The 21745-nt window shown below is 46.5% G+C and overlaps 1 protein-coding gene across 2 annotated transcripts in view; it reads right to left on the reverse strand.

Moving 5' to 3' along the window:
* SEPTIN2 (septin 2) overlaps positions 1-21745 on the reverse strand; it is a 1039523-nt gene that overhangs the window by 932926 nt on the left and 84852 nt on the right. Inside the window, exon 2 of one of the 2 annotated variants that reach the window (XM_086944012.1) lies at positions 6413-6437. In XM_086944012.1, the coding sequence (XP_086800138.1) occupies positions 6413-6421 (9 nt within the window). In that variant the 5' untranslated portion in view covers positions 6422-6437. The remainder of the gene's footprint in view (positions 1-6412; positions 6438-21745) is intronic. The other variant, XM_086944013.1, reaches the window with a different exon arrangement.

The following is a 21745-nucleotide window of genomic DNA, read 5'->3' on the forward strand; positions in this document are numbered from 1 at the left end:
GCGAACTATTGCACAGATAAGATGTACGAAATGCAAGATTACAAATTGAATGTATGCAATTGACTGAACACTATTCCTTCCTAACAATAAAGTTTTTAAAAAAAAAAAAAACACAGAGACCAGCACCCCACCTTCTACTGAAAGGTCAAGACAGCCTTCTATCTGTTTTTTACCTTTTTTTACAAGGGTTCCGTAAAACTCCTCAGCGTTAATTTTGGCCCATCTAAGACGCCTTCCCTCATCCGTTGATCGCAGCTCAGTGGTTGCTTGTTGACTTCTAACAGGGTAGCCACTATATACTAATTCCATAGTCAATGGATTGTGATCGCTAAATGGGTTCTACTCTATTCTCATCTCCTTAACCCTATCCTTTGCAAATTAGGATATCAACATAAAATCTATAATCAAATTGCAACCTCTTCCCTTAAACGTTGGTGTAAGGTTGCCATCCCTCCCCGGGGCCACCAAATCTATTGTGTGCGATAAGGCATGATTGCCTAGCAACTTCATGATGGATTTTCCCTCCGTGTTATGCACAAGGTGTGGGCCACTCTCTATCGGGCATGATGACCAATCTGCTTTTACAGGGATTAGTTTTGGGCAGAGGTGACAATTTAAATCGCCCATTATCAGAACTACTGGTTTTCCACCTCTTTTCCGTTTTTTAGTCTCATAGTAGAGTCTATCTTCTAATTCGTGGATAACTGATTGATTCCCTTCACCTGTTCCTGAATTATACATGTTAAATATCAGTAGCCTTAGCCCTTGGCCCTGGAATTCCGCCGTCTGCAAGGTGTGCGATGGCCATGAGGTTGCTAGCCATGAGCCTTCTAACTCTATATCTATACTACTATTATAAAGAGAGAACTTGCACCTTTTGGCCAGGTAAACTCAAGAACCCAGCGCCAATCTACACACCAGATACATCTATGAAAATGTCAGGGTGTGTAGATGGACATAGGCTATATAAATTTTAAAAAAAAGTAAATAAAAAAAATTAAGTTCTAAAACAAAGTAGTTCCCTGAAAGTAGCACTGGCCGCGACGCGCGTGATGACTGTGATGTGCGGGATGACGATCAGGAGGAGCGGCTGACATGGAGCTGCAGTGAGGTGAGGAGCGCGGGCGCGTCATGGCGAAGAGGAGCGGAGCGGCAGCGCAGGTAAAGTAAAGCTTGAAATCAGGGCGGAAGGGAGTCAGGGCGGGAGGGAGTCGGACGGGAGGGGAGCGGGTGTGCACAGAAGGACAGGCGGAAGGAGTCGGGCGGGAGGGAGTCGGGGCGGGAGGGAGTCGGGACGGGAGGGGGTCGGGACGGGAGGGGGTCGGGACGGGAGGGGGTGTACTGCCCCCAGCCCTTTTCTGCCCCAGGCAACGCTGGGGCGGGCTGCTAGTTTACATATAAAGTGAGCCCGCCCTTGGCTCTACCAGATCGGCCTTCCAGAGCTGGTGTAAAAAAACACTTATAGCCCTCTATTTGGTAGGGAGAGGGATCTACCGCCCAGGTGTCCTGAAAGGCTAGGACATGAAAGTCACGAATATAATTTTTCCATTCCACATTATTAAATTTCCCCGCCAGACCAGCAATATTCCAGGACAGTATCTTTAAACCTTCTTTCATAGTTTCCCCCCTGTGTCTGCCCTGTAGATATATATTTTCGGATCCGCCTCACTTCCCAAGATCACTCCCTGAAACTTGTTAGCTATGGGTAATTGTTGTATATCTACCCTGTTTGCTAGGTCACTTTCTAAACCCCTCTGTGCACTAGGGTTATTTCCTACCAATACAGCCACCTTTTCCCGGGGTGTTTGGGGTAGTCAGTCTAGTTCGTCGAGAGATTGTAGTGGGCTGAATCTATTAATCCATTGTGTATGGTTCTGCCCTCTCTGCTCTTCCATTCTTGGCCAATGTCTTGCTCCTGGGATCCCTGGTCTATCTTGGGCATAGTACAGAGGATTTACAGCACGTCTTCTTGGGTAAAAATATCCTAGTGGTAAGGGGCATATGATGCTGGTATGATTTTTGTTATGTCCACATAGTAAGTATTTCACTAGGTCAGTGTTCCTAAAGTTTACCACTATACAGTCTCCTGTAATATCTTTCCTCCTACTACCTACCCAATTTGCTCTTCTTACAAGAAGTATCTCTCCTCGTTCTCCACCCCTCAGGGGCCTATGTATATTTAGCCACCTAATTACTTTGGTTTTTAAATCAGCATGTGACTCTCTCTTCCCCATCCCTCAAAGCAGGGACCCCGGTAAAAACAACAGCATAGGGGCATGCTTCAGGTGGTAAATTAATGCATGTTGGAACATAGTGTGAAGATATGTCCATCACCTCATATCTAGACTGGTCATTCTCCAAACAGACATGAGTTGTTGCATTTTCTTGTTGCGCTTTCGGGGCATTGGTTCTCTGTTGGACCTTTTCTAGATTCTTAATTCCCCCTGTGTTGGTATTGCCCCTTTCTTTCTGTACTAGGGCCGTTGGTGTTTCGTGTACTTGAGCTAAGGTGCAATGTTCATTACTTACACAGTTTTTATTTCCCCCTACTTGTTCCCCTGACCTGGTCCCAGCCAGAGGGCGGTTTGGTGTTAGATTGCAGTCAGAAGAGCCCTTGCATTTTCCTAACTTCGTTAGCTCATTTATTACTTTATCTACCTTGCTGATTATTGGTTTTAGTTGGTTCGTGATAAAAGTTTCCATACGTTTTTGGAAATCTTCCATTACTTCATCCAACCACCTCAGTGGGAGTACCTGACCTACTTCTCGTTCTTCAATTTCTTCAATCACTGTTTCCCCCCGTTTTTTGGTCCCAGATGTTGCCCCGCTTTGTGTGTTCTTCCGTTTACTCTTCCTGCTACCCCCTTGTTTAGTTTTCCTAATTTGTCTTTTTACTGCTTCTTTTATCACCTAATTTGTCTTTTTACTGCTTCTTTTATCACCTGTGCACAAGGGATACAATCGGCAGAATTTTCTGAAGAACCGTTATCAGACATTTCTGAGACATTTAAAACAGTAGGTTGTGAAGAAGTGTTTGGGGTAGATAAACTTCTCTCAGTACGTTCGTTCTCCCTATTGACCTTTTGCAACATCAAATCAATTGCGGTTGGCTGTAGGCCACATTTTGTGCCACACCTAAGTTGTTAGGGGGGCGAGATGCAAGAGTTTTACTTGTGGCAGAGCGTGTTTTAGTTTTGTTAGACATAGTCAATTAAATGAGCAGGGGGATGTAAACTAGATCAACAATTAGCCGACTCTTGTGTTCCCAGCTTGTCAAATTAGTAAATGAATAACACCTCCCCTTTTTATGGCTTCGTGAATGATAATGTCGCGACTCTCCCAGTTACACGATGTCCTGTAATCCACAGATACAGATTGTTTTATGGGTTCGTGAGTGCAGACAGTCACTGTTTCATTTCACTCGTTAGGGGAATGTTCAAAAGGTACCTCTGGTTCAAGATGCAATGGGGGTGGCCCAGCCCGGCCGCTGATGGTCGCAGAGGGTCCCGGGCTTCTCCCGCGCGCACTCCTGCATCGCGGGTAGGATGGTACTGTTAAGTAGGGTGGGGAGAGTGGGCGCGGCTTTCTCCCGGGCCAGGTGGTGTCGGGTGAGGGAACCTGGGTCTTGGAGTCCGCCTCGGTGTTCCTGGCGCGACTACAACAAGCCCAGGGTCACAGTGTTCTCCCTTCTTGCCTCCGCGGTCCTGTGGGCAGTTATTCGGTAAGTCCGAAGGTCCGCTACCACCCTCGCAAAGTATCAGGCCAAAGTGTCCATGAGCTTTCACCAGTACAGTTTATATGAAGAGGACTTTACATCCACCAGCCTGCCTCTGCAATGCCTTCCAAATTTAAAGACGTCCGTCAATCCTATCAACACTCACTATACATTGGGAGGAACCACCATTACTGCTCACTCAAACATGACAACTCCGTCAAATTTTTCCAAAGTTTATTTTTCAAAAAGAAACACCCTCAGCCATAGTGGTAGTGTGTTTTTGAAAAATAAAAGCAAATGACCGGCCACACCGTTGGGTGTTTTTTCCCATGGTTTGGGGGTCATTTCTCTTTTTTTGTCCTTTGCCATCAGGTTTTACCTAGCGAAAATTCTACAAATATTCCCTCTGCCCTATCAAAAGGTTCGTTTCTAGGCTGATGTATCCCCTGCAACTATTTGACAGACAGGTGGGTCCCGGTCCGGTCTACCACTGGGCATAGAGCCGCCTCGGCCAACTGTGCCTCGCAGGGCTGGTGGGCGGCTGGAAGCCCCCTTCTGCCGACGGGGCTCCCTTTTAATCTGCTGTGTGACGGGCGGCCGGGACCAGGCCATGGCAGCACCACCACGCCTTCCTTGGTGTGCACCTAGGCACCAGCAGGGTGCAGGCGAGGAGGGAGGGCAGCGCAATGGGAAGAGCGGGACGGGGCGGAGCCAAGGAGAGTTGAGTTTACAACAGTGAGAGAGCTTCGTGCTCCAAGGGTATCGTCACAATAAACAGAACTTGAAGCATAGGAGCGTCGTTGTGGTTTCACTTTAACGTACACTTTTGTGACAGTACTGGTTTTTGTCATGTGCTGGAGTGACTCCGGTACCTAATGGCTTAATCACTGCGCACCGGTCACTTCCAATGCAAACGGAGCAGATGTTGCAAGGGGCTGTCTGCTCCCAGGGGCTCCGGTGCCCCCCCAGCCGGGCAATGACACTCCTGCCCCCTCCTGCTGGTGCCCCCACCCTGCCCCCTTCCTCCCAGGGTGTCTTGCAGCTCCTCTAACCCCATCACCAAACCAAACGCTGCCTCTTCCATAGGCGCCCAGAACAGTGCCCCCCCCCCCCTCACCGCTCCCGCTTGCACGCTCCTTCTCCTTCCCACCCCAGTCTCGCTGCGACCCACGGTGCCAACAAATCCCCGCTCCCCCAGCAAGACTTCACCAAGGGGGGCCAGTGCGAGGCTAGCTGAGGACCGCTGATAATGGCCTGCAGAGGGACGCGTTCACATTTATTAAGCTGGTGAGACAACAAACTAGGTAAGCAGGAACGTAATGTGAATCCGCAGCAGTGGTGGAAGGTGAAAGAGGACAATACTTCCTCACTGCCCCTCTCAGCGCAAATGCCTCCTTACTGTCCATCTCAGTACACAATACATTCTCGCATTTGCAAGATTAAGCTATTGGCATTGTAAATAACAATGCCATTTATTTATCTGTTTTCAAAACCAACACATAAATAAAAAAGTTGTCATTTACAATGCCAATAGCTCTAACTTTTGCAAAGGCGAGACCGTTGCATTGTAAATTCTTGTCCTTAAAGGAAAAAGGGATGGATTTACAAAAGAAAAATGAAACTTTTTTTAAGGGCAGGGAGTGGTCACTGGGACCACTGCCTGCTCTTAAAAAATATTTTCCAACATACACAATGGGTAAGGGGTCCCCTGGGGAGCACTTCCCCTTTGCGACTGGTTTACCACCAACTTGAAATAAGTGGTAAACTGCTAGTGTTTAGCGGCCGCAAATGCGGACGCAAAACACCTAGTACATAGCATGTTGACTCGCTATTAGGAAGGGACGTCCCTTCCTAATAGCGAGTCGCAAATGCTTTTAACCTTTTTTGCAAACGGGAGGTTTTCCCCATTGTGGCCGCAAAAAAGAGTCGTACATCTGGCCCTATGTTTCTGTATTCATGCAATTGTGGGAAAGACCTAGGGCCAGATGTATCAAAGGGTTTTGCCCATTCTCGGTCTATGGGCAAAGGTGTTGATACAGATGGCCCCAAAATTCCGGGATTATGACATGCCAGAATAACCTTATCCACTATAAGAATAATGGCAACAAATTTTAAGCCTCTTATGCCAAGTTTATAATTTGCAGCTTTTGAGGGGCCAGAACTTAATGCTTCTATTATGCAATCAATAAAATATCACCACACTTTTGAAGGTTTGGCATGGCATAGTTATAAAGCCCAGATATGTAATGGAAAGATAGTAACTTTTTGTTTCCGTCGTGGCAGCTTTAGCGGTCTCAGAGCTAATCTACTTAGGAAAAAATAAGTCCTGGGACTTTGGTTCAGTCCTCTTTAGCCACTGCTTGCTGAATTGTCATTCACTTTGCAACCAATATCATTAATGGAGATTACGATCACCGATTCATTTTTATTCACATCTGCATTCTTTTCAATTACTTCGTATTCGCTGTAGAATCGGAGAATGGTGTTCTTTGCAGTCAAGCTTGACAAGGACCAATTCAAAAAGTGTGAGTAGCCAAAATGTGTATTAATACAGATATGCCGACAAATCAGTCTATAGGGATAAAACCAGTAGGCAACAAGACGGACTGATAGTGCTCATCAGCTCTTGGTGTCTTACACAGCTCAGGATTGTAACAAACAAAATATTCCAAGACATCCAGAAAATTAACCTCTTACCTTAGCCATATTGCAGGTAGTCTGTCTGAAACAAAATGAAACACAAACAAGATCAGGCCACTGCACGAAAGGCAAAAATATCATGCGCCTAGTTACAAACATCAACGTTGGTTTGTCATGGCCCCCCATGGCATGCGGATGTCATTACAGAGACAGGGAAAGTGAAATGAGCTGATCAGCTCGGCTCATTTCATTTCATCAGTGCTTGGGGGCATGCATATCTCAGCCTCTCGAGCACCCATGCAGACGGGGGGAGCACTAGCCCATTTCAAGGGGGCAGCTCCCCCGCTCAACAAAATAGTCTGTGGTGTCAAGCGAGGGAGATCCCTTCTTAGGGCTTGCTGCAGGCTGGCGTTCACATAGCAGGGATCCCCCTACTAGACACCAGGGACTATTTTTTGAGCAGGGGGGGCTGATCCCTCACAATGGGCTAGGGCTCCCCCGTCCCCTAGGCCCCAAAATCTTTTGCCGCCTCACTCCCCCTCTTCAGGGGAAGAAAGCATTATAGACGCGACAGCCTCACCACAATAACCCCCAGCAGTCTTTCTGCCCTCAATCGGGCAGTGAGGAGGTGTTTCCCTCCACCATGCCCCTGATGGATGGCAGAAAGCGCACTAGACCGCAAGGCAGTGTATTTAAATGGGAGAGCATAACCCGTCCCCAGAACCAAAAGTCTTTCTGTCCCAAACCCCCCTCCCCAAGGGTAAAATGAGAGCTACTCTGCCAAACACCCATAGACATTGGTTTGCTGCATGCCTGTGTTGTGTGCTAGGCCACAGGATAGTATTTTGATCTGGACAAGTGGTGGAACGCTTGGTGGTAGGAATTTTGTGGCTGCCTGCTAATTCCAAAAGTTTACATCACAGATATGCAAGGAAAATGTGTAATGTTAGGCAAAGTTTGAGGTTTGCAGGGCACTGTGGGTAAGAAAACATTGTGGGATCCACACAAGGCATACCACCCTGCACTACCCTTGGTGTCAAGTTTTCAGAAATGTCTGGGTTTTGTAGGTATCCCTGGGTGGCAGTTGATCCCCAGCCAAAACACTACTGCTACCCCCATTACCAAATCAGATAATTTTTGTGACCCAAAATGTCTCCTCCTTGTATTTTGGGACCTTTCCTGTAGCGGGCATTAGGCATACACGCACATGTGAGGTACCACTTTTAGGTTTCGCCTGGCGAACAGCTGCGCAAGCAGCGTTTCACGCAGGCGAAAACTATTGTTTACCAGTATGCGGCTTATTCCCGCCTCTCTGTTCCATTGGCTAGCTCCATAAATGGAGGCTAGCCATTGGAAGAGAGGCGTCCGTCATTCTGCGAAGCGACTCGTGGGCGTTCCTGAGATTTTTTCTCATCCAGCCCCTTTGTTGCCGTCATTGCGGCGGTGGGCGGTTCCTATTTATTTTGGGGGGGAAGGTTTGTTTTGGTCATTGCAGGCCGACCGCCGCCGGAAGAAGTCCAGGTGAGTGCTTTTTCCTGCCTTCTGCTTTGCCTTTCTTGCCGTTTGCTGTTCCCGCCCCCCGCTGTCCGTGCATTTCCCGCCCCCCTCCCGCTGTCCGTGTGCCCGTTAACCCGCCCCCTTTCGCTGTCAGTGTGCCCGTTAACCCACCCCCCTCCCGCTGTCTGTGTTTCTTGACCCTGCCTCGCGACGAAAGGGCTGGCGGCTTTAAGGCGCTAACCGCTGAGTGGCGGCAGAGCCGGCGGCGGTGGCCCCGAAGACGAGTCCACAGGCAGTGGAGGTTAGCATGGGGGCAAGGCTGATAAGGCCTGGAGAAACTTCCTCGGGGGGGGGGGGGGGGGGGGGGGAAATCGATGGTTACCGGGGCTGTTGCTCAGTAGTAGTGGCACTTAAACCAGTTTATCCATTGGTTAAATAATAACTGTTGCGGCCTCACATTTACCAGCACAATTGAGACTGAGTCCATCCCCTTTCTGGACCTCAATATATACCATCTGGATGGACATCTCTACACTAAACTACACCGCAAACCCACGGAGAGGAATACACTGCTAGCCTACAACAGCAATCACCCCAGAGCCCTTAGAGATTCACTACCCTACTCCCAGTTCCTCCGCATTAGAAGGAATTGCTATGCCAAGGAGGACTACTTCAGAGAGGCAGCTATTCTATCAACCAAACTCAGACAAAGAGGGTATCCTAGCAGATTAGTAAGAACGTCTGCTAAACGTGCCTGGTACTGTCCTAGAGAAGCACTTTTGTCTCCTAAAAGTAAGGAATCAGTCACAAGACTGACCTGTGTTACTACTTTTTCTCCTTCATCCAATGAGATAAAAAAAAGTATTCTGAGACATTGGCCCGTTCTTAATGCAGGCATCTTGCAATTTGACCGGCCATTGTTTGCATATAAAAAGAGCTCCAATCTCAAAGATCATTTGGTTCGCGCTGCTCTTCCGAGCCCCCCAAATCTAAGTACTATTGATTCTCTTTGGACCCAAACTCCACTGGTAGGACATGCAAAATGTGGTTCATGTAATGTCTGCGAATTCACTATTGAGGGTAAATCTTTTGTCTTTGATAAAGTCACAATTGAAAGTAGAAACTTCACGAACTGTAACAGTACTGATGTTATTTACCTAATCCAATGTCCCTGCAAACTTGTATATGTTGGCCAAACTAGGCAGAAAGTCAAGACAAGAATTGGTCAACATCGCAGCAGGATCCGATGTAAAACCCCCAACGCCCCGCTGGTGGACCACTTCTGTGCCAAAGGACACTTAGACAATGAACTTAAATGGACTGTCTTGAAGAGTGTGAAACTACCACCACGCGGAGGAGATATTGGACTTCTGCTCAACAAAGAGGAACTGAAAATGATTCTCCTTTTTGACAGTATTCATAATGGCCTGAACCGCACTGAGGATTGGACCTCACTGCTATGAACAACCGTACTAATGGCCAATGCTTCCCTGGCTTCAATGATGGTACATTATCTGTCGGGTCAAATGTAAATTACAATGATGGTTCCTTATTCTCTCCATGATACCATGTACAATAGCATGAGAATGTGTATCACACAGCGCCTGCATGTATGAGACCTTCACTTACGCACGTTATTGTATTACCGTACACCACCTTTTCAATTCACATTCACAACTATGGTTGATATTGGAAGCCTTGCCTTCCTTCCCTCTCTTTACCCCTTCCACAATGGTAGATCTATTCGTCCAAATCTCGCCACTTAGTCATCAAGTATCTCCTTACCCCTTCCAAGATGGCGGACCTATTCGCCCAATATCCCCTCCCAACATGGCCGATACTATCCATATCCGCCGAGCCCGCCCTCCTCCAGACGCTCCACGGCGTGATCGTGCACCGGGACGTCTCCTGTCGTTCCATCGAGGACGAAGGTAAGCCCCACTCCACCGCCCGCCTTCTCACGCCAATTGCAGCCTCCTCGGGCCGCTAAGGTTTTCCTTTTTCCCCCCGTAGTGCAGGAAGCTACTCAGCTCTACTCACAGCCGCAACCGCGGGTAAGTCTCTTCCTCCTCGCGCCGCATGGCAACCCGACAGTTGGCGGCATTAACTGGGAATTGTTTTTATCAACCTAGGTCCCCCACTCCCTTGGACTCCCACCGGCCTCACAGAACCGGGCCTCCAATTCGAGACGCGCCGCATCCCTGGTCATCCTCAATTCTAAGCGGCTACTGCCATAAAGTATCGCCCCCAGCTGTAGCGCTACCAAGATCCCCGTAGCACTACCTTAATAACTTACTTCCAGGTAAGCACCACCCCGGACTTACTGGTTTTGTGCATCAGTTATCCTTATGATTACTACAGTACTCTGATGCTCCCGTGTTACACCCCCAGATCCTTTTAACTGCGGTGCCGATCCCCCTGCTCCATCCCCTCCTGGGTACTCGGTAAGCCCTCCTTTATGATTTTGGTCTTGGATGGGTTTTATTATAACTCATCAACTGACACTCGCTATTCTCACCTAGGCACAAGCACGGCTAACCAGCTGTGTACAACTCCATCCCAGCGCTTTTGGACTTATCGTGTCAGCTCTCCTCGTCCTATTGTAATTATTTCATCGCTTCCCCTCTTGGTTCACTTTCACTGATGCCCAATTCAGCCTTATTCACTTAGGCCTGTGAGCCACAATTCCACACTATGCCATTATATAATTACCCACTAAGACACGTGTGCCACACTTGCAATTCAATTATTACTGCACACCTTTTTTGTCGCATGGTTTTACCACATTGCGTCGTGGATGCCTAGCACAGGCTGCGTGGCACTTCTCACATGTATGATGTAGCAACACCTTAAGAGCATGGTATGAGTTCTAACTCTAGAAACAATTCAAGTGATACACAGAAGTCTAATTCCTTGTTATATGTTCCCCTTGTTTACGTTTTTGCAGGCTTTCATTCAGGCAAACAATGGTAGTCCTGATGATGATCCACCATTCTTGAATGGATCGAAACGCCGTCGACATGATATGTGGGCTTAACACTAGTTCACTATTATGTGCATAATCTGTTTTGTTTCCCACATATGTGAAGCAAGTACATTGTAGAGTTTCTTTTCTTGCTCCATCTTTGGTTACTTGCCTGATATATCCCATGTGTTTGTATTGTCTCCAAGTTTATGTAAGCGTTGCGGATACAGGACTGTGTCCCACTGTTTTATTGTTCTTCAAACTGACTATTGAATTATTGAATAAATTTGCAAGTCCGGCTGGACTTTTTTGCTGTTATAGCGCACATCGTGGCCTATAATTATTACAAGTCCCAATTTTTGTGCCAAGGGCCGTTGTTTTTTGTAAAAGTTGCTCAGTTGTAGAGCACAGGATGTGCAGTCGGAAGCCAGGTTCAAACTCCCCTCTGCGAGTTGGTCAAGCTACACAAAAATGCTTTGTTTTTTAATGTTCTCACCATAGGGCGCTTGTCTCCTTGCCGGGTGGCCACAGGGTTCTAGAGCGGTATGCCGACTGCGGCCAACCGGGGCCAGTGGCATCGGGTAAGGCGCACTGTTTAGGCGGGAGACTCCAGGGCTTCGAACACCCCTCCCTCAGATGAACTATTAGGGGCATGCTCCGAGGGCAGTTTAGACTTAAAACAGAGGGGGCAGGGTCGAATGCGCAGCTAACGTCTGCTCAAACCCCGCTCATTGCCACAAATGGAAATTCAATGTTTACCTTCCCCTATATCACAGCGCTTGTAGCGCACTGAAGCATCCCGGGTTAACCGCAAGACACTCGGGATAGCAGGGATACAAATTTCAGTTACGTGGAATAAGTTACGGCGCTCTGGAAAGTCCAGAAAGTGAATGTCCTTGCGCCGTGATCACCCCGTGATCACCCCTCAGCGTCCTCTGCGCAGCATTGCAAAAAAGCCACTTTCTGAATTAAGCAGACCACTCTTACCCAGTCCAAAGATCAGGGCTTGATCCATCACCGTTATTTAGCTCACTGCACCGCACCAGCTCAGAACCTGGCTATATGCAAATCAGTCTGTCCCTGGCCCAGTGCATCATGGGAACAGGGCAGACTAAACTACCAAGCCAATTCTTCCCCAGAAAGGAGACAAGCTTCCGGGGACCGGTTTCTGGCATTTCAGCCGTCAACGGCCCGGCTTGCTTGATTCCTGATGATGCAGTGAGCAAGGGTCTCATGTCTGAGTATACCCTGCCACACCTATAGTGGCCAAAAACGATTCAGAAAAGGGGGTGGTGATGAACAGAGTGTCTGAATTAAGCAGACCACTCTTACCCAGTCCAAAGATCAGGGTTTGCCCTGTTCCCATCATGCACTGTGACAGTACACCCCTACCTGGTAGTAGCCAGGTAGGGGTGTATGCTTGATTTTGTAGTATCCAGTGCATCCCCTGTCTGGCCACAAAGGCGGACTGGAAGGTTCTCAGGTCTGCAATGTTGAGGCCACCTTGTTCTTTCCTCAGTCTCAGTTTCAGAAGGCCTATTCTTGCTTTTTTGTCTCTCCAGATGAATTTGTTAAGTATTTGGTCTATTTTCTTATCACAAAAGCGTCACTAAGCAAGCAGACTCCCTCAATCTTCCAAAACATGGAAAACATAAACAAGACAGGTCACCAAGTATCCCACCTGTACAAACTCCTCCGCCCAGCATCCACAAAGCTCAACGCTAAAAGTACATACTACTGGGAAACACAGATAGGCTCTAAACTCTCAGAACAAGAATTACATACCATTTGGAGGTCCACAACTAGTAACATGATATCACCAGTACTAGCCCAAACAAAATGCTGGCTGCTGCATCAAGTATACTGGACGCCAGCCCGTCTAGCAAAACTAGGTCTCATAGAGAACGACTGTTGCTGGAACTGTGAGCGAGAAAAAGGTGACCTAGCCCACCTCATATTCTATTGAAGCAAGGTCAGCAAATTCTGGAGGAAGGTGTTCGACTTTACTAACAAGGTTCTAGGCTGTACCCTGAAACAAGAATTTGGCACCATAGTAACAGCACACCTAAACACTGATGTTACCTCACAACAAGACAGAAATCTTCTTGACTTCCTCCCGACTAGTGCGACAAAAACAGTGCTGGCCAAATGGAAAAACACCACCAAGGCCACTTTCAAGGGGTGGCTGAACTGGGTGACGTACCTAAGAGGGGCCAACAACACTACACGAAGAAAAACACCTTGGAGAAAGCCCAATAGAGAAATGTGGTCATCCTTAGAAAGTTTCCTAGACCCGCACAAGCCACCGTAAACAGCTGTGAGCAGGCAAAATAGCGACAATCATCCACAGTGTCCGGCGGTAAATCGACAACCAGCTGCCAAACGCCTTTATGTTACATGTTTTACGTTATATGTTAAAACTAGGTACAGGGCCGAAAAATAAGGGGTCCCCTGCAACTAAGCCACAAAGTTCGCAAGCTTACCGGGACATTCTAAAAGTCATTCAACAACCATCTATCTAAAGCCTTTATGTAATCAAAGTGTGCCAATTGTAATAGCAAATTGTACTAACTGTTATATGTATGTATATATTCTGTCAAAGGAAAACAATACAAATATATTTAAAAGAAAGGACCGTCTTTGCTGAAACTGACCTCGTACTCTTCCTCCATGAAAGGACTGAAAACGGCTTTTTTGCAGATAAACTAAAGAACGTGCCGTCTCCGTATCAGTCTTGATGCCCTGTATCACCTCGTCTACAAGTTTACCAAACTGGTTCTCTCAATCGAAGTGCATATCTGGGATTTTCAATTGGATCTCCGGGCGGAAAGATGTCACATTCAACCAGCCCTGCATATTGAGAACAGTGGAAACTGCCATCTGCCTGAATGAGATTGAAGACCGATCCATAGCGAAGTCAATAACTTCAGAAGATGCTCTGCCACTTTTCCCGCAGAAGGTCCTTCGCTTCCTTCTTTTTATCTTCAGGCAGGTGTTCAAGAAGCGGTGCAAGATTTGACCATAGCTGGCGGTCGTACCGCACCAGAATCACTAAAGCGTTGGGAGGGCTTAATGGAAGTAGTTGCCATAGTGGAAAAGCGCCTGCCGATGCGGTCTAGCCGTTTTCCTTCCCTGTCTGGAAGCATTAAACAAGGGGCTGCTGGATTCCTGGACTGCCTATGTGCTGCTTGTATTATCAATTCATTTATGCAGAGGATGCCAAATCAAGCATGCAGGAGCAGAATCAGGCGCTTTGTATTTCTTCTCCATTCTTGGTACTACGGCTGAAACAGAGACCGTATTCCTCATCAACTTTTAGTATGGATCGTACCGATTTCCTGGCAGGATCTTTAAAACCTTAGAGGAAGCATTCGGTCTGGGTTACGGGCAGAGGTAAATCAAATCTTTTGGACGCTCTTTCCAATAACTCCTGGAAAGCTCCAATATCTCCTGGAGGAGAACTCGCTGGAGGGGGAGAAGACGACGGTGAAGATGGAGCAACATAGTCATCCTATTCCCAGCCGACCAGGTCTGTATCCTGGATGAGCTCTCCCTCCCCAGGCTGATCATCAGCCTCACTTTCAATGTAATCTCTTATTGTAATACTCCAAGGGGTGGTCTCTCCTCTTGTTTTGTAGGTGGCGGAGTAACCACTGGCAGTGGTGATGAAACCTGTATGCTAGGCCCCACCGGCGTGAGTGGAACTAGGCGTGAGAGTCCAGAAAACACTTCTAATCATGGAGCATGTACCGAAGGTCGGTGACGAAGTTGGTACCAACATGGTATCTCCCTATACTTCCTGAGGTTTGGGAAATTCTCCTAAAAAGAGCCATATCATTGTGTTTGATGATGAGCCATGAAGGAGTAGACCCTTCCATGAACTCGGAGGTGTCCTGGATGTATGAATCATCCTCATCATCCGTGTCCTGGCATTTAACCCTAAGCTGTGATGGACTGTAAGATGGACCAAACAAGCTCTCGTTCCCAGATTCCTCCAGATCCAGAAAGTGAGATTACCCTACAAAGAACGGATGGCTGGGTGTCAACTGCGCAGAGTTGTGACATAGTCAAAATTCAAAACAATTCAGTTGCTCCAAGGATATGGTAACGGCCATCCACCATATACCAGCAGGTATAGGCAAACTCTACACCATTTAGACAAAAGAGAGAGAATATATCCTGAGCATGTTCCACAGTAAACAGTTAAAGTTCTTAATCAAATCAACACCAATAGTCTTCTTAGTCTTCTTTTATTTCTTTAAACCTTCTCCAAGAACAGTCCTAGCCGCCAACATGTGTTTCGTCTTTTTGTGGTGTAAGCCACAGACTTCCCCAAGGCTAGAATTTATAATACACAAGAGACCTGTATTAAAATGATAATTCTATTGTGGTGTTATACAACAAGCACAACACACAGTCATAAAGTCCTTAACATAAAGGTGAAGGAAGAGGCTGTGGTTTTGATCACCAAAACGTGAGAGATACAAGCAATCCATTAGTAGTATAGGTCATACCAACCACAAATCCAAAACTGTGATACGCCAGAGTAACAATAGGTTAAAACTCCAAAGTGCAGTCATGATAGACCTTTGAAGCCCTAGGGCTTGATTGTGAATAGAAAAAGGGTGAAACCAGAGAATAAGCAACCAAGGAAAAGAAGGGGACAAAAGAAAATGTAACCATAAAAAGAGAAAAGCTACGGTCCCAATGAGTGCATATTGCACTGGTTAAACCTCTCGCGGACACAGAGTCAGTAACACCAAAATGCGTCAAAAACCAATAAACTGTGAGCCATTTATAAGAAGTTGTGTTATTAATAATTCAAATTTTGCTGTTAATCTTGGAACGTTGTGAAATATTAGGGGAGTTGCTAGTAACACAAACTCTTATAAATGGCTCACATTGATGAAAACTGGCAAACCCGCAGATCGATGAAAATCTTATAGGACACTATCCCTTATAAATACGGATACTAAAATCCTGGCTAAATTGTTGTCAAACCGTCTTTGTCTACTGATGGACAAACTGGTGCTCCCCCACCAGTCTGGGTTTATCCCAGGGACAGCCACATTCCATAATCTTAGAATGTTATTTTCCAATCTACAGGCACTGGACACAAGGTTGAAGTTAGTGGCCATGTTCCTCGATGCCTCTAAGGCTTTTGACTCCGTGGAATGGGACTACCTCAGGGCTCGACAAATCCACTCGCCCGCTCGCATTTGCGAGGGAGAATGGATGAGGACGAGCTATTTTTAGCTCCTACTCGCCCTTTCTGGCGAGTAGGAAACAAACTAACTTTTGTCCTCTGCCTTTGAAAACGGAGCAAAAGTGACAAGATAACAAGATGTAAAGGCATTTTTATTGCTCCCAAAGGAACTAAGCAATAAAGATGCCTTTAAATCTTGTTAACTTGTCACTTTTGCTCTGTTTTCAAAGACAGAGGTCAAGTAGGTTGCAGTTGGGTCGAGGGGATTTTCCAATTTACTAGACCTGCAGGACTAGTACAATTTTTCAGATTTGTCGAGCCCTGTACCTCTTCACCATTCTGCAGAGTATGGGTCTTCCTGTAGGTTTTCTCTTGTGGATTCGGCCCCTGTACAGCGCACCCACTGCGAAAGTCCTGATCAACTGACACACCTCCTACTCAATTCTTCTATCCCGCGACACACACAAGGGATGTACACTTTCTCCCCTCCTTTTTGCCTTAATTATGGAGCCCCTGGCAGCAAGACTTAGACAGCATTATAATCATATAGGCCTTAGGTGTCTACTACGCCCGATACTTATTTCGCTCTACGCGGATGAGGTTACTCTCTATGTTAAAGACCCATATCATAATCTCAATCCCATATTCCGAGAATTTGTCAAGTTCGGCAGTCACTCGGGTATCCATATCAACTGGTCTAAGTCGCAGATATTCCCATTGACGGATTCTGTTAGTCCTTTTGATATCGACTATCCGCTCAAGTGGTGTGATGTTGATGTCAAATATTTAGGTGTCCACGTATGTACGGATCGGAACGAGCTGATGAGGACAAACTATGGATGTGCAATGGAACACATCACAAATTGTATTACTCGGTGGATTGGCCTTTCATTAACTATGGCCGGTCGTGTAACCCTTATCAAAATGGTGATCCTCTCCAAATTTTTATACCTCTTCCTTAACATTCCTTATGATCCTGGTAGACATTTTTTTGCCTCACTGAGGTCGAAATTGATTCGCCTGGTCTGAGCCGGCAAGTAACCCCACATACAATGGGATACATTAATGAGAACTTACCCCCAAGGGGGTTAGATATACCCAACTTCAATTTGAATTATCTCTGCACCCAGGCGCACTATGCACAATTTTGGTTCCATCAAGCTCGCTATACTCCCCATGTAGCTACTGAACACTGGTTGGCAGATCCTATCCCACTTGACGGGGTCCTCCTATCTAGCGCCTGCCCTCGGGTGAGCTGCCCCTCCTCAGTGGATTGCATGATGATCATGGCCAGGTCTCGTATCCAAGATCGTATGCATACACCTTGCTTATATTCCCCTCTCCTGCCGCTCACTTATCATCCGGATATATTTCTCCTACAAGAGGGCATCTTCAAGAAAGTAGCCCGTGCAAGAAACCTTCACTACTGGGGAGATCAGTACATTCATGGGAAATTTCGCACACTCCAACAAATGTGCCCTGATCCACGGCCATCCACCATGGAAACTTTTTTGTATGCTCGCCTTCGTCACGGCATCCAGGCTAGCACCACTGCATATCCCTCTGAGACCACAACACTGGCTCCTCTACATCATATTCTACGGGCACCCACTGCTTCACACTTAGTTTCCACGCTTTACCACACTCTATATGGGGACGTCAAATACCCTCCATGTACGGCGCGTAATAAGTGGGCGCTGGAACTAGGACAAGACATCACTGACGCACAATGGCTGTTTTGCTGTAAACAGACAAAATAGATTTCCTCCAATAGCTGACTCCGAATTATTCATTATAGATTTTGGCAACGCAGCTACCACACACCGGCTAAGCTCCACAAATTTGGGTTGAGAGACACAGATCGGTGTGATGGGTGTAACATGGAACACGCCGTTTTTTTGCACTTAGCCTGGGAATGCTCAGATATACACACATATTAGAGTCACGTCTTCACAGCTCTGTATGCTAAGACCTCGCTGCCCATTTCTACATCCCCCTTGTGGCCCTGCTGGGGTATACAGAGCAAATCCCAATTCAACACCGTAAATTTGTCTCCTTCAGCCTAATCATAGCCAAGCAGCGTCTAGCTTGCGGAAGGGGACGAGCGCCTAAATTTAAAGATTGTCTGTCAGACATGATATTTTGGCAAGATCAACTCTGTACCTATGCTGAACTGGTCCCAAAATCCTCCCACCCAAGAGACATCTAGGGCCTGCTACAGACATACTTACTAGAACGCTGCAATGGCAATGCACGTTTACTCTGGGGTCTAATCTCACTCCTCACTGCCTAGGTTTATCTGCGTATATTGTGCCACTTCACATGGTAATCATATTAGATCATGGCTGATTCCCTCAATGGGGCTGTATCCCCCCCAGACGTTCCAAAGCTACTACAAGTTGTGATGATATATTGTGACTGTTGGCTTATTTTTTTCCATTTGCTTCACATTCATTTTTCTGTACCTCTATACTTCATCATACAAATGCTCTAGATAGCGGATGGTTCAACCGCTGTGTAGGACGTATTCCCCCACATGTCAGAGTCCGGTACGTGTAATGTTACCTACAAATCCATACTCCCTGAACCAGTTCCCATCAATAAGTGATATTGCCTTCCTGGACCTGTTGACAAAAGTTAAATCAGGCTCCCCCAGAGACTGTTGCCCCCCCTTGGAACCTGAGAGGTCTTTTCCACCCTCCTGGTCCAGCCTTATTTCTCCTGAATGAATCATTGTCTCAGGGCTGTGTCCCTGACACTTTCAAGGAGGCTATTATCATTCCCCTTTGGAAAAAGCCTCAGGCGGATCCCGAAGGACTTTCTAACTGCTGCCAGATATATTTGCTGCCTTACTTGGCCAAGGTATTGGAAGCCCATGTGGCTAGATATTTATCCTCCTTTCTGGAACGATCCGAATGGCTGGACCCCCATCAAGCAGGCTTTCGGCCAGCCCATTCTACAGAGTCAGTTGTTCTGACGGTACTGGATACCCTGCGGGGAAGGCGGATAGGGTTCACTCACAAGCCCTGGTACTCTTGGATCTCTCCACTGCGTTTGAGACGGTTGACCATAGTATATTGGTCGACCGTGTCGAGAGAGCAGGAATCCAGGGCTCAGCTCTTAAATGGATTTGTTCTTTCTTGGAAAACCGATCCCAAGCAGTTCGCCTAGGACTATTCACAACACCCATGTCGAATACAACTTGCGATGTGCCACAGGGGTCTTCACTTTCCCCCCATCTGTTTAAACTTTATCTCTTTCCTTTGATCCATGCCCTTAAAGAAAAGAAAGTTTGTACCTTTAATTATGCGGATGATTTCCAACTCGTGTTTCCTATTAGTAACACCCAAGAATCCATGATGGACTTTCAGGCTACGATGCTGTTCATCCGTGATTGGATGAACAGCAATCACCTAAAGTTAAATCCGGACAAGACGGAGGTGATTCTAACAGGGGGCTCCATGAATTCCTGGAGCAGCTCCTTCTGGCCTTAGGAGCTGGGACAGCCCCCTCTGCCCTCGGATTCTGCCAAAACATTGGGGGTCATCATTAACAGCGACCTTACAATGAAGTCTCAAATTGGTGCTGTGATCTCTATGCGTTTTTTCCAGATGAGGAAAATAAGGAAATTAGCAGGTTCCCCAAACAAGAAGCTAAGATACAGGTGGTTTTAGCTATGGTGATTTCACATATAGACTATGCCAATTCTCTATATTTAGGCATTCCATCTAAACTCACCCACCAACTGCAACTGGTACAGAATCAGGCAGCAAGACTGATTTTACAGGAAAACAGGCGCCAACCTGTCACCCCTCTTCTGTGGAAGCTACATTGGCTCCCAATATCTCAGAGATGCGCCTTCAAGGTGGAATGTATCATCTTTAAATCTCTGAATGGTAGAAGCCCTAAATTTATTGACAGGATCATTAAAAGCTACATCCCTACTCGCAATCTGCAATCATCCCACCTGCAACTCCTTGCTACCCCATCATTCAGGCTGAAGCGTATGAGTGGAACTAGGTTTGCCATGCTAGGCCCCAGATACTGGAACTCCCTGCCCTTAGAAATTAGATCCTGCATGGATTTCATGAGATTCAGGAAACTCTTAAAAACATAGCTTTTCAGACAGGCATTCGAGTAATGTTCAGGGTTATGGCATCTCTAAAAGCAGCGCCATGAAACCAACCAGGTGTACAAGCGCTTTGTAAGTGATATATAACATAACATAACATGCCCTTCTTATGCTCTAGCTGTACGAATTTTATATTTGCTGAAATGTATTGTATGTTCTCTATGGAAAATTCAATAAATAAATAATAAGAAAAAAAAAAAGAAAATATTGGGATAGCCAGAGGGGTTATTTTTTTTTTTTTTTTGTAATACTTTATTCGATATATATACATATCATAAAAGTACAAACAATTTAAACATAAAACACACATATCTAAAATATCATTCAATTCATTTCATAATTTTAAAAAGATAAAAGAATATTTACATACAAAACACTTGGTTATATATAAAAAGAAGTCGTAGGTCATATGGAGTAGCGGGTTTAGGTGACAAGTTAGAAGCCACAGTCTAGCCTTCAATAGTTTTTAACAGCCTTGATCGTACAAACCATGCATTTGATATATACTTAGCAATCCCACATACGACAAACATCCCACCTACGACAAACAGAGATGCAGTATCTGATGAGAGGATACGTAGAGCAATCCTAAAATCTCTCACTCCCAACTCTCTACATACAGGTTTTAACCGTCTTGCTCTTGTTTTTTTATACGCTGTACAAGCGAACAAGAAATGGGGTTATTAAGGCAGTCACTTGCTTGTACAGGGTGATTGGAGGAGACTCTTCTAGACAGCTAGAAGGGATAAGGAACCACTGGGCAGAGGATATAGGGCGCCCCATAGAGGACAAGGACTGAGAAAATACATTGCAGCGGACACCAAGGGTGTTTAGAAACACACAATTCAGCCTCATAAGTTTTTACACGCGACACCAAGCATACATCAAACCGGAACCAATAAACTGGTATTTCCACAGAGAGGACGTCGAGTGCCCTAGATGCAGGGAAGTAGGAGCGAATTTCATCCACATGCTGTGGCACTGTTGTGAATTGTCCCATTACTGGCAGAAGGTCACGAGAGACGGCCCGAATCACTAAAATGATACTACCATGTACACGGACACACAGTCTGCTCAATATGTTCCCGCACACGGCCAAGGAAGTTAGCGCCAGGTTTTAGGACCTGGCTTTTATAGTAGCCAGGCGGGAAATCACAAACAGGTGAAAGGCACCAGATGGCCCTAGCATCGTGAGGTGGAGGCAGGAACTGGAGAGATGGGCGGGCTGCGAGAGCAGAGTCCTGATGAGAAATGTGAGACGAGGCATAGGCAGACTAGAGAGGGCCTGAGCATGGGAGATACTGGAGGAGGAGATGAAACGTAACGGTCAAGAATCTTGCAACACCTCCCCACGACGGGATCCAGACAGGGGAGCCCCCAGGGACAGGACCCTGAACTGGACCCAGAGGGGGGAACAGGGGAAAATAACCCACAGAATTAGCAAAGCGAACCGGACCAAACAGGACTAAGCGATTGTCCCGAGGGGGTCGGAACGTTGGAGACTGAGCTGGTTAATGTGGACTCTACAGGATTACTTGGTGAAAACAGGAACACAGGCGCCTTCAGCAATAGTTTTAAACGAAGGCTTTA

This window comes from Lissotriton vulgaris, chromosome 11 (genome assembly GCF_964263255.1).
Source record: "Lissotriton vulgaris chromosome 11, aLisVul1.2, whole genome shotgun sequence".
Taxonomy (NCBI): Eukaryota; Metazoa; Chordata; class Amphibia; order Caudata; family Salamandridae; genus Lissotriton; species Lissotriton vulgaris.